The 17,031-nt window shown below is 44.0% G+C and overlaps 1 protein-coding gene across 1 annotated transcript in view; it reads left to right on the forward strand.

Moving 5' to 3' along the window:
• TMC2 (transmembrane channel like 2) overlaps positions 1-17,031 on the forward strand; it is a 69,187-nt gene that overhangs the window by 19,782 nt on the left and 32,374 nt on the right. Inside the window, exons 4-7 of the mRNA XM_047854440.1 lie at positions 8,534-8,624; positions 12,316-12,397; positions 12,762-12,868; positions 15,249-15,347. Of these exons, the coding sequence (XP_047710396.1) occupies positions 8,534-8,624; positions 12,316-12,397; positions 12,762-12,868; positions 15,249-15,347 (379 nt within the window). The remainder of the gene's footprint in view (positions 1-8,533; positions 8,625-12,315; positions 12,398-12,761; positions 12,869-15,248; positions 15,348-17,031) is intronic.

Raw genomic sequence — 17,031 nt, forward strand, 5'->3', positions numbered from 1 at the left:
CAAAGTCGGATGGAGGCCTAACTGACTGAGCCACCCAGGCGCCCCACCTACACTCTTAATTTGTAATCATCTGTCTAGGGTTGCTAAACATTCTAGAATGTTCGCGTCCTCCATGATTTCCTCCCATCACAAATAGCATTCCCAGACTACATCTTCTTTTGTTAGAAGCAATGGTGTGGGGACCCGTCTCTGGCCCACTCGGGCAGCTGGTTGACCCGGGCAGAGTTGTTGTGACAATCGATGCAGGATGACGGTGCATGAAGAGCAGAGGTGAACTGGGGCAAGGCTGTGCTCACACCTCTGCTGCATCTAGGTGACTTTGGCTGGCTGTCCAGTGCCGCTCGGATGATTTCCTTCCCTGAAGCCCTCTGAGCCTCCCGTTCCTCACTTACAAAATAGGAGCGACAATTGACATCTGCCTTGCAGAGTTCCGACAAATTCAAACTGTTTATATTAAGTGTCCAGCACATCGTGTGGACACATTTTAAAGCTTGAGCATCTTTTGTGCCAGACACCACGCTGGCCTCTGAGAGGTGAGAATGGGGAGCAAAGACGAATCAGAGAAGACATTGCTGACAGGCATCATTAGTAACACAAGATGGGCGGTGCTGTCGGCAAAAGCGTTTCTAGAGCCCACGAGTCGGTGATGTTTGCTTTAACTATAGAATTAATCGGGTATGTCCCTCTGCTTTATCAGAATTCTGACTGATATCTTTGAAATTTACGCAAACTGCTTGCTTTCTTTAGAGAAATCTGAAGAATTCCACTTCCAGGAAGATTGGGTAGACATACTTTTCCCTATTCTTCCCTAAAACCCTGGACATTACCTGCAAAACAAACATGAGAAGGCTCAGAAAGGTAGAGAGAAGAAGACAGTCTGGTGAAAGACCTCAGGACCGAAGAGTTGATGGGCCATTGAGTTTTGGGGTTTTCTTCTTGCCCTATATTTCCTAGACTGAATATTGGAGAAGCCAGCAACCCAGAAACACGAATAAACACAGACAAAAAACACCTCAAGACGGGGCATAAGTGGTGCCCCCAATGCCTTCACCAGGCTGCTATTAGAGAAAGCTGAGTGGGAAACAGGGACTTTCATCCCCAGTGGGCAGTAATGAAGTAATGAACCCTCCCTCCCCCTCTGGTGTCCATGCAAGCCCGCGGGGAGGCTGGCCTTTCACCACCACCTGATAGTAAGAAGGCATCCCTCGTAGGCAGGATGTTATGAGTAAAACCTGCTTGGGCACCTGAATTCCCATTCCCACTCAGCAGTAATGAAGAGTCCTACCCAGCCCCAGGTGCCAAAGTAGGCCAAGGGAAGAACAAGGACCTCCATCTGGAAGTAACCAGACAGCATCCCTTTCACCCACTGGGCCAGTGTCAGAGGAGGCCTGCTAAAACAGAAGATTTCAACAAGATCCGGAGTCTTATAATATCCAACGTGTCCAGGCTTCAACTGAAAATCACTCATCATACCAAGAACTAGGAAGATCTCAAGCTGAATGATAAGAGACAACTAAAGATGCTAACACCAAGATGATATAGATGTTAGAATCACCTGGCAAAGATTTTAAAGAAACCATTACAAAAGTGCTTCACCGAGCAGTTATGAACATATGAAACTAACGAAGAAATAGAAAGCCTAAGAAATAGAAGATATAGGGGCGCCTGGGTGGAGCAGTCGGTTAAGCATCCGACTTCAGCCAGGTCACGATCTCGCGGTCCGTGAGTTCGAGCCCCGCGTCAGGCTCTGGGCTGATGGCTCGGAGCCTGGAGCCTATTTCCGATTCTGTGTCTCCCTCTCTCTCTGCCCCTCCCCCGTTCATGCTCTGTCTCTCTCTGTCCCAAAAATAAATAAACGTTGAAAAAAAAAATTTTTTTAAATAAAAAAATTAAAAAAAAAGAAATAGAAGATATAGAGAACAATGAGAAATTTTTATTTTTGAGACTACTTATTTAATGTTTGTTTATTTTTGAGAGACAGAGCTCAAGCAGGGGAGGGGGAGCAGAGAGAGAGGGAGACACAGAATCCAAAGGAGGCTCCAGGCTCTGAGCTGTCAGCACAGAACCTGACACGGGGCTCGAACTCCTGAACTGTGAAACCATGACCTAAGCCAAAGTCAGACACTTAACCGACTGAGCCACCCAGGTGCCCCACAACTAGAAATTTTTGAAGTAAAAAAATACAATCACTAAAATTTAAAAAAACGAACGAGTGGGCCCAACAGCAGAATGGAGAGAGCAAAGAATCAATGAAATTGCAAGTAAAACGAGAGAATTTACCCAATCTGAACAATAGAGAGAAAATGGTCTGGGAGAAAACGTGAAAAGAACCTCAGGGACGCGTGGGACTATAATAAATGTTCTTACATTAGCGTCTCTTCCAAATCCCTCACCCTGAATATGAGACGGTTGGGGGAGGGGTCCCAGAAAAGAGGAGAAACAGAGTGGGGCTGAAAAAGGTCTTCAAACAAACAATGCCCCCGAATTTCTCAAATTTGGCAAAACTTACAGATTCAAGAAAGCTAAAGAAACCCTCCCGCAGGATAAACCCAAAGTAATCTATGTCCAGACATATCATAGTCAAACTTCTTACAAGCAGTCAGGATATTTACAAGCAGTCAGAGAGAAACAGTGCATTGCCTAAAGGGGAAAGCAATTAGAATGACAGAAAATTTGTCATTAGAAACCCTGGAGGACAGAGGAAGGGAGCACAAAAACTTTTCAAGTGCTAAATGAAAAGAATTCTATATTCTGCAAAATATCCTTTAAGAGTAAAGAAATCCAGACATTCTCAGGTGAAGAAAACCTAAAAAAAATCTGTTACCAGCAGACTATCCTAAAAGAATGGCTAAAGCAAATTCTCTAAGCAAAAAGGAAATGATAAAAGAAAGAATCTTCAAACATCAGGAAGGAAGAACATGGTAAGAGCAAAAATATTGAAAACTGTCATAGATTTCCCTTCCTCTCTTGAGTATTTAAAATTATGTTTGACAGTTGAAGAAAAAATCCTAACATCTAATATGGTTCTCAATGAATGTAGAGAAATATTTAAGACAATTATAAATGGGAGGATAAAGGAACACACAGGGAAGTGACACTTTTACACTTTACCTAGTAAAATGTCAGCTCCAGTAGACTTTGATAAGATATATATATGTGTATATGATATATATGTATATGTATATGATATATATGTGTGTGTATATATGAGTGTTGTGTACAAACACACACCTTACATTACATACTATATTATATGATAATATACAGTAATAATTAAATTATATTATTATAATATAATATATTACAGAATATTTTGCTTAGAGCAACTACTGAAAAGGCCATACAAAGAGATAATGCTAAAAAGCATCATAGATAAACCAAAATGGAATCCTAAAAAATGTTCAAGTAACCTGCAGGGAACAAGAAAACAGAAATGAAAAACAGAGAGAACAAACAGAAAACAAAAAATAAAATGGTAGGTTTAAACCCTAACACATCAACAGTTACATTAAATGTAGGTGGTCTAAATATACCAACTAAAAGACAGATTGGCAGAGTAATGTTTAAAATGACTTAACTCCATACAGTCCACAAAGTGAGTCCATAGACTCACTTTAAATATGATGATATATGTAGGCTGAGAGTACAAAGATGGTAAAAAGACATATCCCATGCAAATGTTAAGCAAAATAAAGTAGAAGAGGCTATGTAAATATCAAATAAATTTGACTTCAGAGTAAAGAAAATTGACAGGGACTGAAAGGAACATTATAGAATGATAAAAGGGTCAATCCACCAAGAGGAAGATGTAACAAACCTAAAAGTGTAAGCACGAAAAATAGCAGTGGTTTGAGTTCTACAGTATATTATCTCGGGATGTATAATACATTACCCCAAAACTTAGTAGTTTAAAACAATAAGAAACATTTATTATCTTCTATGGGTCAGAAATTCAGGAGCAGCTTCGCTGGGCAGTTCTGACTTGGAGTCTCTCATAAGGTTGGGTTAAGATGTTGGACAGGGCTGCATTCATCTGAAGGCTTGACTGGGGCTGGTGAATCGACTTCCAAGGTGGCTCACTCACGTGGATGACAAGTTGGTGCTGGTTCGTAAAAAAAAGGCCTCAGTTTCCCTTCAGAGGATACTTGAATATCCTCATGACATGGCAGCTGGCTTCCCTCCGAAGAGGATGTATTCAAGGAAGAAGTCACAATACCTTTTATGTCCTCATCTCAGAAGTCATAAACTGTCACTTCTACCACTTTCTAGTCATTGGAAACAAGTCACTAAGTCTGGCCTGCATTCAAGGGGAGAAGAATTTAGTTCTCCATTTTATTTTATTTTTTATTTTTTATTTTTTTAATTTAGAGAGAGAGAGCAGGAGAGAGGGAGAGAGAGAGACAGAGAAAAAAAATCCCAAGCAGGTTCCATACTCAGTGTAGAGCTTGCCATGAGGCTTGATCTCACAACCCTGGATCATGACCTGAACTGAAATGAAGAGTCCAATGCTCAACCCCAACTGAGCCTACCCAGGCACCCCTGGTTCTCCATGTTAAAGGGAAGAATAATAATTTGGTGACATATTTTAAACCACCACTTCTGGAAGCCAGGCATGCTCGCTTAACCTCCCCTCCCCTCAGATTGATTCACTGAGGTCTCTAGAGCAGGTGCCTCACCTGACTGATCTGAATTTCCACTTAGCATGAGCTCAGGGTTTCTTTGACCCTTGTCTCCACAGCTGAAAATGGAGATTGCTTGGGGACAAAGAGAGACACCAAGCCAGCCTGGCCCAGGCCGCCTTTAACCACTCTGCACCTCCAGCCCCTCGCCACCTCCTTTGGACCTTCGAGTGCATCCTTCCTATTTCCAGGTGTCTTCTAGATGTCAGGCTGGCTGATGCTCTCTCCCAGTGTCCTGCAAGGGACAGCAAAGCTCTGTGAGAATCAAGCACACAGTGGCTCTGTGTCTAGTTTTAGCTGTGCATCTATAAATTGTGATTTTGAATCTGAGCTCCTTCATCAGGGAAGAGTTTGGGGAGGTATGTAATGTCTCTGAGAGATGCCTTGGGTCAACTTCAGAGTGTTTCCACTGTGGAAGGCCACGTCACTGAGCCCCTTGTCAAGGCACCTGGGAGAGCAGAAGGTTCCACCCCAGCCCCTGAGCTTGGCAGAGGCTTATCAGCTGCCCACCCCAGAAACTGCTGCTTCCTCGGAAGGGAGAGGGGTGGCTGCCTGCTGAATGAAGTCCCTATGCTCACCTTGCGAGCATGCACACCTCCAATTTTCACATCCTTGTCCCCATTTCTAGATGAAAAGCGCCACTCTGGGAGGCACAGAACCCCGCCTGGGGCTCCACTCTGGCGCAATACACCTCCTTCCCTCCCAGCAGCAATCACAGGCCCCCTCCCAACCGTGTTTTCCAAACTGTGGTTTGGGCCACTTTATTTCCAAGGAGGGTCCTCCGGGAGGCGAACGTGAGGGGATTCTGAAGCGCTGTCTGTGGGTGACCGCGCCTGAAAGCCCCTTCCTCCATAGCTTCCTCCTCTGCCGAGTGTTGGAGGCGCCTAAGGGGCTCATCATCAGTGCCAGGAGTGACCTGGAGATCCAGGCCCCGTGAAGCTTCCTCAAAACAAACGGGTCCCTCCTCTCTTGACTTCTCACTGTGTTTACCGCACACCATCCGATGAGAGTAAAAAGGCGAGTTTGTGCCATGTTCTCGTTTCAAAAGACCGTTGGTGACGAGGAGGGGACAGAAGCACCTTACAGAAGTAAGATGTGCAACAATTAGGAAGTGCAGGGCAGGAGCAAGTGGTTTCCATAAACCAAATATTCTCTGGTAAAGAAGAAAACGAGAGCCTGGATTGCAGGTAACAGGGGTACAGGAGTGCGGCTGCAAAAAGGTAGTTGTTACTATTTGTATCCTTTTGCAGGACCCAGAAAAGCTTGCTGGGTCCATCAGTGTTCTTAAATGAGGTGGGTCCTTCACTGGGAATGGTCCTCAGAGTTTGCACCCAGCGCTGGGCAGGGCCCTCTGTTCCCCTGAGTGCCCTTTGGGGGTCTAGACACAGAGTCTGGACGTCAAGAAGAGAAGCGTTTGCCGCCAGGCTCAATGGCTCAGGCACAAGAGCTGGCTCTTACTTTTGAGAATCCTCATTTGAAGTTCCCAAATCGTAAAAGCTGGCACATTGAAAGTCACAAATTCCCAGCGCTTACAAGCCTCTGCTCGATGTAAGATACAAGAAGAGAACAGAAACACACATTTTATTGGGGCGTTTGGGTGGATCAGTCGATTAAGCGTCCGACTTCAGCTCAGGTCATGATCTTACGGTTTCTGGGTTCGAGCCCTGCATCGGGCTCTGGGCTGACAGCTCAGAGCCTGGAGCCTGCTTCAGATTCTGTGTCTCCCTCTCTCTCTCTGCCCCTCCCCTGCCTGCACTCTCTCTCTCTCTGTCAATCTCTCTCTCAAAAAATAAAATAAAACATTTAAAAAAAAAAAGAAATACACATTTTACGAAAACATTTTTTTGTGACATGGCTATGTTGGTAGCTCCAGATAGCTCATTGACTGGACATGTCCTGCCTAGGGGACAACAGGAGCTGATCCCATTACAGAGACTTAATCCCACACAGACCAGGCTTTGACCCTGGGCTCAGGAGCTAAACAGTCAGCCTCATTAATTTGAGACATCGGAAAAAATAAAAACCAGCTTCAGGATTGACCTGAGGTTAGAATGCGACTTTGACTCTTGTCATCTGCCCACGCCTGCGCTGTGGGGGTGGGGTAGGTATTCTTCCGGCCCCCCCTGAGATGGACTTCCTTCCTCACCCCCTTGTGCAGGTCAATCCGGTGGCTGCTGGCAAACTGGGTCTCTGGGGGGTGGGATAGAAGGGGCCTGATTTGTAGCCTTTGCTGATTTCTGTGGTCTAAAGACTCCCACCGTGGCCAATTTCAAGCTACCAACAGTTTAACAGCTCGCGGGTCAAGTTCCTGAATATTTAGCAGTCGGGTCTCAGGCAGGAGTCGGTTCTGACCAACTGATCGGTGTCTGACTCATTCAACATTCAGGCAGTCCACAAATGTCTGGTGAACACTGTGTTCGTTTCCTTTTTCTTCGCTGAAGCGTGACATACAACGCTCTGTTAGTTTCAGGTGTTCAGCGGAGGGATTCGACATTCACATACATTAGGCAATGCTCACCGCGCTAAGTCCGCCTACCATCTGTCACCATACAACACGCTTGCAATATTATTGACTGTATTCCCTAGACTGCACTTTATATCCCCGTGATTTACTTATTTTATAACTGGCATCTTTTACCTCTCAATCCCCTTCATCTGCTTTGCCATATTTGTTTCTCTTGCTGCCGCAACCCAAGTTTCACAAGAGTAACCGTTTAAGACCGTGCTCATCTACGTGTTCACAGTGCTGCTGGCCAGAAGTCCAGCGTGGCATGGCTGGATTCTCTGCTCAAGGTCTCACTGGGCTGAAATCAAAGTAGTAGCAGGCCTGAGGTGCCCATGTGGGGCTAGAGGTCCTCTTCTGGTTTTTGTGGAATTCAATTCCTTCCCTTGCTTTCCACGTGGCGTCCTCTTGAGGGGCCCCAGCAACAGAGGGTCAAGAATTCATTCTAATTCCTCTGACTTCCCCTTCTGCCACATCTGTCGGACTCTTCTGCCTTCTTCTGTGTGTAAGGGCTCATGTGGTCACTCTGGGCCCTTCCCGAGAATCCAGGATAATCTCCCTATTTTATTTATTTAATTTTTTTTAAGTTTCTTTATTTTTGAGAGACAGAGACAGAGTGCTAGTGGGGGGAGGGACAGGGAGAGAGGGAGACACAGAATCTGAAGCAGGCTCCAGGCTCTGAGCTGTCAGCACAGAGCCTGACGCAAGGCTCAAACCCATGGACTGCGAAATCATGACCCAAGCCGAGGTCGGATGCTCAACTGACCCAGGCACCCTGGATCTCCCTATTTTAAATTAAGTCATGAGGTGCCTGGGTGGCTCAGCCGGTTGAGCCTCCAGCTTCGGCTCAGGTCATGATCTCACAGTTCATGGGTTCGAGCCCCGCATCAGGCTCTGTGCTGACTGCTTGCTCAGAGCCTGGAGCCTGCTTCAGATTCTGTATCTCCTCTCTCTGTCCCTCCCCCGCTCACGCTTTGTCTCACTCTGTTTCTCAAAAATAAATAAATGTAAAAAAAAAAAATCTTTAAATTAAGTCAGGAATCTTAATTACATCGGTAAAGTCCCTTTCGACATTCATGGGTTTACCACCAGAGGGCAAAGGTCATGGGAGCCAAAATTCTGCCTACAGGTGCCTACCATGTACTAAGCACCATTCTTAGCATTTGGGAAACGTCAGTGAATGAAACAGACAAATGCCCTACCTTCACAGAGCTTACATTCTAACTAGGGGTATAAAAACACATAAGGCTTCCAGCCACATGTACACTCTCATAGTTCAGATTTCTTTCAGTTTGGGACTAAAGTTCTGCCTCTACCCCCCTCACCCCCCCTTTTTTTTTTTCCTAACCAGAGAGGCCCAAGAATTTGTGGAGAAGTATGAAGGAGCCTTAGGAAAGGGGAAAGGCAAGCGACTCTACGCCTACAGGATGCTGATGGCTAAGGTGGGTGAGAGAGAGGCAGCAAACCCCGGGGAAGGGCTTGCTCAGCCTCTGAACCTGGGTGACATCACAGGCACCTGCCCAGCCTCTGCATTTGTGGCCGGCTCCCCCCCCCCCCCCCATCCTCAGCGCGAGGTCCAGCCGACTGACTGATTTGTCCGGGAAAGGAAACCAACTGTTTCCTGTCAATTTCTCTACATTTATCTGTGAGGGCTCCGGTGTATCTGAGACTCATTTCCTCCCCAGTGAAGAACTAAGCTCACAAAATTGATGAGGTTAAAAAAAATTAAAATAAAATAAAATAAAATCATTGATGAGGTTAAAACCACTGGGATCGTATTTTCCAAGCCCCAAATCAGGACAGTTCGTTTGATAAATTATCTATTTTTATGCAACACCTTGAGCGTTTTTTCCTGTATTCCCTGTTCATGGGTGTGTTTGAGTTTTAACTTTTTCTTGGGGCCATTTTGATATTTCGTATTCTTCCCAAAACTCAATCATTTAATTAAGATCTTCGTATGTATTACCAGAAAGTTGCAGGTGGTGGTCCCATAATTTTTGGAACTACTTTCTGTGTATGTTGGGTTGGAGTCTTTTTATTCCTAATATTCTCTTTTCTCCTTTTTCTTAAATTTTTTTTAGGCTTATTGATTTGTTTTAAAAGGCAGACAGACAGAAAGAGAGGCAGAGAGAGAGACAGACAGAGAGAGAGAGAGAGAGAGAGAGAGAGAATCCCAAGCAGGTTCTACACGGTTAGCACGGAGCCCAAGGCAGGGCTTGAACTCACGAACCATGAGATCATGACCTGAGCTGTTTTTTCTCCTTTTTCAATTTTACTTGCCCAATAACTATCTTTGGGTCATTTTATTAATTTGATCTAGAGACTATTTACCACTTAATAACTGCACACTTAGGTCTTCCCCCCACCCCACCCCCACCCCAGCTGAGGAATGTGCTCTTCGAGCATATCTTTGCTAAATGATTCTGTTTAATCATGTTTCACTGCAAATAGTTCTAGTTCCTTCCTTAGGAAAAGGATGGCTGTCCCTCCTCTGTGTTTACCTTCCCTCATTGTGTTAAATTCTTTACTTCCTCTCTTTGCATTCTCAGAAATGTCTCAGGTTTATTCTCAGTATCACTGAACCCATTTTCTTCTGCTTCAATTATAGGCTTTATTATATTATTATAATGTTTCTTCTCCTTCAATTACTGGGCTTTTAGTTACCTTGTAATCCTTCCATGCTTCCCTTACATTCTTTTTGAAAACTCAAAGTGTTGGGGCGCCTGGGTGGCGCAGTCAGTTAAGCGTCCGACTTCAGCCAGGTCACGATCTCGCGGTCCGTGAGTTCGAGCCCCGCGTCGGGCTCTGGGCTGATGGCTCAGAGCCTGGAGCCTGTTTCCGATTCTGTGTCTCCCTCTCTCTCGGCCCCTCCCCCGTTCATGCTCTGTCTCTCTCTGTCCCAAAAATAAATTTTAAAAAATTTAAAAAAAAAAATTAAAAAAAAAAACTCAAAGTGTTATCCTTTACTTAGAAACCACATTTCTTGTATCCTGTTGTGAATGCAGGCTCATTTGTCAAAAATTAGTTATGGAGCCTAGAGGCAATGCTTTTCAAAAGTTACAAAGAGGTGTGTCCCCTTTTCCTTGTTCTGCGATACTATTTTTCAGGCCTCGCTGGCTGTTTTAGTCATCCAGATCTAGATTTCATGCGCGGACAGAATGGGTAGCTTGCCTGTGTCTTATTTGCCCGCTATCAGAAAGCCTGTTTCTGTAGCCAGCCAGAGACAAGCATATCTCATCGCCCAGTCCTGGGAGAGCAGCTCCCGCCTCACCTGGCTCTGAGAAAGGGAGCTGAGGTCTTCTCCTGCCCGCGTCCCATCCCAGTTTTCTGATTCTCTAAACCAATGAGGGATAAGAGCTTCACTACAGAGCTTCCCCAAGGCCTTCTCGGCCTCTGCCCCACCTATAGGGCATCACTTTTCAGGCCGAGATGCCCACAGCCTTGAGGGGCTGTCAGCTGGTTGCCGAGTGATCAACTAACTGGCAGGCCGTCCCCAGGGGCCTCCCTGAGCCATGTTCATTACCCCTATTGGCCTCAGCCTTGCAAGCCTACATTCTGTACTGATTTTATCAGCACCCCGACAGGGGATTGATCTCTCAAGGGAGGACTCCTATTAATAAAGCTTCCGAGACCGATAGGTAAAACCAGGTGGTGGATTATTAATTTACAAGGAGAAATAACCAATGACAGAACTAGAAATGCGAAGTCCGCATCAGCAGTGCCTTTTATTTTTGATAGTAGAGTTACACGGGTGGCTAAACCATAATCCCAATTCCATGTTATTGATTTGCAATGACAAAACACTGCCTTCGAAACCAAAATCCTCACAGCCCAGGTGACGGGCAATGCTTTCCTTAGAGACAGGCTTACATAGAAAGCCAAATAAGCCAAAGATTTTTTTTTTTAACGTTTGAGAGAGAGAGAGTTCGAGGCAGGAGAGGGACAGAGAGAGGGAGACAGAGGATTCAAAGCAGGCTCTCGAGATCATGACCTGAGCTGAAGTCAGACACTTAACCAGCTGAGCCACCCGGGCACCCCAAGCCAAAGATGAATTTTGAGCGTGGAATCAGAGCTAGGGAAGGCAGATAAAGCCATGGGACTGAAGTGCCCAATGTCCACAGTCTGCTATTCCCCTTCTGGTCTTAGGGATATCTCTGCCATTGTTCTCAACCAGGTTTTGCCCTCGGCTCGTCTTCTCTGTTGCATCTGTGACCACCACCCTCTTCCACACACGGTTTCCTTCCTTAAATAGCAGTCATCCCATCGGGTTACGGTCAAAGCCTACAGATCTAGAAACTCGCCTGATAAACTTCCCTTTTGATCCCTTAGTGAATTTACATGGGAAACCTCATTTCCTTCAGGAACATGTTCTTAGGAGACCTTTATCATAATGGAAGCTGACCTTAGGGTCTTCTCCCTCCTACCTCCTTGTCCTCTGTTTTCTGTGAGTTGTTGTTTCTGTTGTTGTTGTTCAATTCCAAATGGATTCGTTGCCAGGGAGTGGGGTTGTTGGAGAGCAGCCCCTTGAGAGCTAACCAATTTTCACCCAACCGGCAGCCAGACAGCCACCCACTCAAGTTCCTGACTGGTACGAACTCTGAGTGTTGGACCTGGAAACAGACCGTGGAGAGAAGCAAAATGCCTTTCTAACTCCTTTCAGCAAAAAACAAAAAAAACCCACAAAAACAAAGAAACGGGCTGTTGTTTCACCGGGAGAAGAATGGAAGCCATGGTTTGAGGGGGCTTACTCATTTCACCAGCACCGCATTGGAGGGACAATTCCTATCAGATTTAGACACCTGAGTGTCCGCTAAATGTGGGTTTGAGAGCTACGAGACTTCTTTTTGCCCTTCAATTTTTGTTTTAAGATTTAAAAAAAAGTTGTGTCAGAGGCTGCTAACCCAATTTGATCCCCCAAACCAGACGTCCTATACGGAATTCCTAAATTCACATATACACGGTCCAAACTTGACATTTTATCGGCGCCACAGACCAACACAAGACTTTATGTTGTCCTGGCTTCTCTTACCCTCTGCTCCTGATTTTGGTGGTGATGTGTCAGCATCAGTGTGTCCCCCCCAGGCCCCAAGGCAGGATGGTAATGAACTGAGTGTGTTGCCTGTTTAATTTCAGAAGTGGGTCAAGTTTAAGAGAGACTTTGATAATTTCAAGACTCAGTGTATACCCTGGGAAATGAAGATCAAGGACATTGAAAGTGAGTATTTTGGTGTCAGCGTTTGTAGCTGGTGTGCTAGAGTTTTCCAAGGGCTTGGGTTGCGTTCGTGACCAACTGATCGGATTCTTCCGTAGGTTCTGTTGTACTGGAAAACAGAATGGGCTTGGAACTAGTCAGACCAAGATTTAAACTGTGTTTCTTCACTGTCTGACTGTGGGAGTTTAGGTAGAGTGGTTAATCCCACAGAGCCTCAGGTCACTTATCTGGAAAAAGAAAATGGAGATGAGAACATCACGTTCCACAGCTGATGTGAAAACTGAATCCGTCACCCACACAAAGCGCTTGGTAGTGCTAACGTCCTCCTTCGGTGATGCTTAAATCCTACCGTCTTTTCTCTCCCCAGGTCACTTTGGTTCCTCAGTGGCATCGTATTTCATCTTTCTCCGATGGATGTATGGAGTTAACCTCGTCCTTTTTGGCTTAATTTTTGGCTTAGTTATAATCCCAGAGGTAAGACAAGGGCTTCCTATATCTTCAGATAGCGTTGAGGCTTATCATGACACCACCCTCTTTAATCAAATACTCTTCTGTTTTACAAAGAACCAGTCGTTCATTTTAAATTCTACACTCCCATCAATTGCCCAGATAGTTCGGGACAAAGCACGGAACCAAATACTTCTGTTCCTAAATTAAGAAGTGGACCCCACACTTTTCTATCTTTTGTTTTACTTTAAGATCAGTAGAGAATTAATATCTTAGTAAGTTTTTGTTTTACTCTGGAAAAAAAAAAAGAGATGGAATGCATTCTATCGTAATTTATTACAAAACAAACAAACAAAAATGAACCCTCACGAGGCGCCTGGGTGGCTCATTCAGTTGAGCGTCTGACTCTTGATTTCAGCTCAGGTCATGATCTCACAGTTTGTGGGTTCAAGTCCCACGCCAGGCTCTGTGCTGACAGTGAGGAGTCTGCTTGAAATTCTCTCTTTCTCTCTCTCTCTCTCTGCCCCTTCCCCGCTCATGCTCCCTCTCTCTCAAAATAAAGAATGAAATAAACTTTAAAAACAAAACCCTCACATTTAAATAGCACTCCTGGGGCGCCTGGGTGGCGCAGTCGGTTAAGCGTCCGACTTCAGCCAGGTCACGATCTCACGGTCCGTGAGTTCGAGCCCCGCGTCGGGCTCTGGGCTGATGGCTCGGAGCCTGGAGCCTGTTTCCGATTCTGTGTCTCCCTCTCTCTTTGCCCCTCCCCCGTTCATGCTCTGTCTCTCTCTGTCCCAAAAATAAATAAACGTTGGAAAAAAAAAATAATAATTAAAAAAAATAAATAAATAGCACTCCTCACTGTTCTCCCACTATACCCTTATCACAGATGTAAGTACATCCTTACCTACTGATGAGTAATTGAGAAACAAAAAAGGAATAAGCAAGTTATGTAAAGTCACACAGTAAGTTTGCAGTGAATGAGATCCCAGGTCTCCAGTGTGAGCCTGGAATCTTTCCCAAGGGAAATTTAACAAATTAGATGATTTCTGTGAGGAATACCATCAAGCATTACAGGACCAATATATGAGTGAATAAACAGGATGACTTATTCTTGGAAGGGAAACTTAATACCGTAAAAAAAAGTCAATTCTTCCTAAATCAATATGTAAAGTTCATACAATTCTGATTTTTTTAGAATTAAGGATGCAAACACAGGCGTATATATTAGAGTATTGATAACAGAACTAGATACATGCAAAGAACTAGCAATATTTCTAATGCCCAACAAAAGGTAATTTGTTAAGTAAGTTTATGGTAGATACATGTGGTTAGATATTTTGAAGCCATTTTATTTTGAGACATACTACCTGCCGTATAGAATTGGTCATAAAACGGGGCGCCTGGGTGGCTCAGTCGATAAGCATCCGACTTCGGCTCAGGTCATGATCTCGCAGTTTGTGAGTTCGAGCCCCACGTCGGGCTCTGTGCTGACAACTCAGAGCCTGGAGCCTGCTTCGGATTCTGTGTCTCCCTCTCTCTCTGCCCCTCCCCCACTCACACTCTGTCTCTCTCACACAAATAAATAAACATTAAAAAAATTAAAAAAAAAAAAGAATTGGTCATAAAACAATAAAACAATATTATGCTAAATAACCACACTAATATATATTTTATTATATATATGTTTATATATGTATTTGATATTCATATTTATATATGAATTTATATAACTATATATTTATATAATATAAATGTATACAAGTATATATAATAAAAATGTATACAATTATATATAATATAAATGTATATAATTATATATGTAATATAAACTTATATGATTATATGTATAATATAAAATTTTATACTTATATATTATGTTTATATAATATAAGTGTATATAATTATGTATAATATAAATGTATATAATTATATATAATATAAATGTATATAATTATATATGTAATATGAATTTATATAATTATATATAATATAAATGTATATACTTATATGTTTCTATAATATAAATGCATATAATTATATATAATATAAATGTATATAATTCTCTATTTTATATATTTATCTAATATAAATTTATATAATTATATATTTACATAATATATATATAACTCAGAAACAACTACGAGGAAACATACGCATATCTAACCGTCATGATCTTCGGACTGTGGAGGTGATAGGGAATTTTTTTAATGCTCTCCTGCACTTTTTCACATTTTCTACAACGAGTACATGATAGGTCTAAAACCAGAGAAGTGATTAATGTCATCTAAAGGAGAAAATGGGTATGTCCTGCTCTAAGAAGGGAAATATTTCACGCCGGGTATGAATGTCTCCATGTGTTTGTATTTTCTCCACACGTCATCGTGTTGTCCTGTCCCTTCACAAGGTACTAATGGGCGTGCCCTATGGAAGTATTCCCAGAAAGACAGTGCCTCGGGCTGAGGAAGAAAAAGCCATGGATTTTTCGGTCCTTTGGGACTTTGAGGTACCATCACTAACAAGCCAATGCGCTTCTATTCTGTGATTGTGAGGCCTAAAAGATTGCATGGGTATGTGTGAAATATTGCATTGAATCCCTGGAAAACCAGTGCTTTACTCAAATGGGAGCCCCCACTATGCAAAATGAGCTAGCCAATCATGTCCTCCTAAGTCCCCTCCGTGGGTCCTTTCTCCAGCCACACACTGCCCCCCTCTCTCTGCCAGATCCATCTAAATGATCTTACAGGGAAGTTTTCTCTCCCCACACCCACATTAAGACTCCAGGGCTCGCGCCAGTTCAGCCGTTCCCAAGCTTCACATGGCATCCTCAACTGAATGTCCTACCTGCTCCTGAAATTCAATGTCTGTCCAGCCAAACCCACATCGCTTTTTTCCATCTCCTTTATTGGAACCACCATCCATCCGAACACCGGTGTGAAACCTGAAAGTCATCCTACACTTCTCCCTCTTCCCCACCACCACGCCCCACAACCAACCACTAAATCTGAGCCTTTCTCCTAAACCCATCTTGACTGCGTCCCCTTTGCCCCATCCCTCTCGCCTCTTCTTCCAATAATGTCCCCACCGTACCAGGACCATGTCCGAATCTTCTACCTCTGCTCCTTGCTTTGACTTGGCTCCTAAAATCTCCATTCCCTCTGCTGCCAGCGTGATCTTTCTGAAAGGCAAACCTGGCCCTGTCACTTGGCTACCTTGGATATTCATCTATTCCCGTTTCCAAATGGAATAAAAGCCAATGTTCTGAATCAGGTTTACGAAAGAACCGTTCACCATCTGGCCACTCCCTCCCTCTCCAGCTCCATTTCTATCTCAGCCCTCACACCTTATGTTCCTGTATTTGTCAAGTTTGGGAGAGATCCCTGAACCCATCACATATCATTGCCTCCCTGCTTCGGCTCAGGACACTGCCTGAAACGCCCTTCCCTCCTTTCTGAATCCACTCACCTCCGTGCCTCTGGAGGGCTTGGTCTGTAGCTCCAAGGAGTTCCTGAGGCTGAGAGGCCCGGCTGTGATGGTTCAGGCAACAGGTCATTGCTGCTGTTATCCTTCACACTCCTAGGCAGGTTCGAGACTTCTCAGGTATGCGTGGAAGTGAGTTGGAGTATTTTTCTAAGACTTTGGAATAAGTGTGTTTCAAATAATACTACACAACTAAGTATTATATACAACTACTACTGTGTATTACCACTAAGGATTTCCTTTATTCTTTTTTTCTTTCATTTATTTATTTTTTGAGAGAGAGAGAGAGAGAGAGAGAGAGATTGCATGCACGCATGGGAGGGGCAGGAAGAAGGAGACAGATCTGGAAACAGGCTCCGTGCTGTGAGCGCAGAGCCCAGTGGCAGGGCTGAAATTCACAAATGGCGAGATGACCTGAGCCAAAGTCAGACGCTCAGACGCTTAACAGATTGAGCCCCCCAGGCGCCCCTCCGTTGTTCTTTATTTCACTCAAGGACTCCTATGGAATATCCTATGTGCCTAAAACAAACTGAATTTACTCAACAGTAATCCTCTGTTTTGTTGTCGCTGTTGCTCCCAATGGGCAAATTTTCTTTTTCTATTTTTTGTAACGCGCTGTTTAAAAAAGTAATCTCTACCCCCAGTATGGGGCTCAGAGTCACAACCCCAAGATCAAGAGTCACATGCTCCACCCACTGAGCCAGTCCAGG

This window comes from Prionailurus viverrinus, chromosome A3 (genome assembly GCF_022837055.1).
Source record: "Prionailurus viverrinus isolate Anna chromosome A3, UM_Priviv_1.0, whole genome shotgun sequence".
Classification (NCBI taxonomy): Eukaryota; Metazoa; Chordata; class Mammalia; order Carnivora; family Felidae; genus Prionailurus; species Prionailurus viverrinus.